At 58.9% G+C, this 1,615-nt stretch overlaps 1 protein-coding gene across 1 annotated transcript; it reads left to right on the plus strand.

Moving 5' to 3' along the window:
• Nucleotides 1-76: 76 nt before the first annotated feature.
• On the plus strand, nucleotides 77-1,428 carry LOC104472484 (bone morphogenetic protein 7-like; the record flags this gene model as incomplete). The annotated part of the gene is made up of 2 exons (XM_010088183.1): nucleotides 77-269; nucleotides 1,280-1,428. Coding segments are annotated over 2 exons (342 nt in total), but the record flags the coding sequence as incomplete, so codon positions are not given.
• Between the last annotated feature and the right edge of the window lie 187 nt (nucleotides 1,429-1,615).

Genomic DNA, 1,615 nt, shown 5'->3' on the forward strand with positions numbered 1-1,615 from the left:
GCCGTGGGGGGGGGGGGGGGGTCAAGCGGGAGCCACCGCAGCCCGGCACAGCCCCCCTGAGCCCTCCGATCCGCAGTGGAGCAGGACCGGGACATCTTCTCCCCGAAGCCGTACTGGAAGGAGTTCAGGTTCGACCTGACCCAGGTGCCCACGGGAGAGTCGGTGACGGCCGCCGAGTTCCGCATCTACAAGGCGCGAGGTGTCCCCCGCCACGGCAACAACACCCTCCACATCAGCATCTACGAGATCGCCACCGAGCACGCCAACAGGTGACGGGGACGGGGAGGGGAGTGGGAATGGGGATGGTGAGGGTGGGAATGGGGATGGAGACATGGATGGGGATGAGGATGGGGATGAAGATGGTGAGGATGGTGAGGATGGGGATGGGAATTGGGATGGGAATGGAGGTGGTGAGGATGGTGATAGAAATGGGGATAAGGATGGGGATGAAGATAATAAGGATGGGGATGGAGATGGATGGGGATGAGGGTGGGGATGGGGATGGGGATGGGGATGAGGATGGGAATGGGGATGAAGATGGTGAGGATTGTATGAGGATGAAGATGGTGAGGATGGAGATACGGATGTGAATGAGAATGGGGATGGAGACAGGGATAGGGATGGGAATGAAGATAGTGAGGATGGGGATGAGGATGGGGATGAAGATGGGAATGGGGATGAGGATGGGGATGAAGATGATGAGGACAAGGATGGAGACATAGATGGGGATGAGGATGGGGATGGAGACAGGGATGGGGATGGGAATGAAGATGGTGAGGATGGGGATGAAGATGGGAATGGGGATGAGGATGGGAATGGGGATGAAGATGGGGAGGATGGGAATGGGGATGAGGATGGGGAGGATGGGGATGAAGGTGGTGAGGATAGGGATGGAGACGAGGATGGGGATGAAGACAGGGACGGGGATGAAGATGAGGATGGGGCCCCCCACAAGCACCAGCCGCAGCACTTTCCCTTCCGTGCAACCGCCGAGGGAAGCTGCGCTGCCGGGCCGGCTGTTCCCACGCTTTCCCACCGGGCAATGCCACACCCCAGCTTTTCGGCCAGGGCTGGGAGGACACTTTTCCCAGGCAGCTGTCAGGGTGTCACCATTGTGCCCGGCACAGCCAGAGGCACTGGGAGCCGCCGTCCTGACCCTGCTGTGCTGGGACCTGTACGGACACAGGCACCGAGGGCTCATTTCCGAGAATTCTCACTGGTGCTGGTGCCCTTTGGGTATCATTACTCACCCACTCGGTTTTTTTCCCCGTTTCCACAGGGAGTCTGACCTGTTCCTGCTGGATGTCCAGGACCTGCGTGCCGGGACCGAGGGCTGGCTGGTGTTTGACGTCACTGCTGCCAGCAACCACTGGTTAGTGGATCGGAAATACAACCTGGGGCTGCGACTCTACGTGGAGACCGATGATGGTAAGCCTGCCTGACCCTCCCACAGCTTTTGGGGACAAATCCCTCGAAACTGGAGCCCTCTTACCCCCTCTTGGTTCCACGGCGGGCGATGGAGGTGGTTTTTCTTGCTGCAATTTTAGATTTCCAGCTGTGATGGAGAACAGCTCTGGGTGAAGCCTCCCAAAAGCATTCATGCTAATGGGGCTCC

The sequence above is a fragment of the Pterocles gutturalis genome, unplaced genomic scaffold (assembly GCF_000699245.1).
Source record: "Pterocles gutturalis isolate BGI_N339 unplaced genomic scaffold, ASM69924v1 scaffold3307, whole genome shotgun sequence".
NCBI classification, from domain to species: Eukaryota; Metazoa; Chordata; class Aves; order Pterocliformes; family Pteroclidae; genus Pterocles; species Pterocles gutturalis.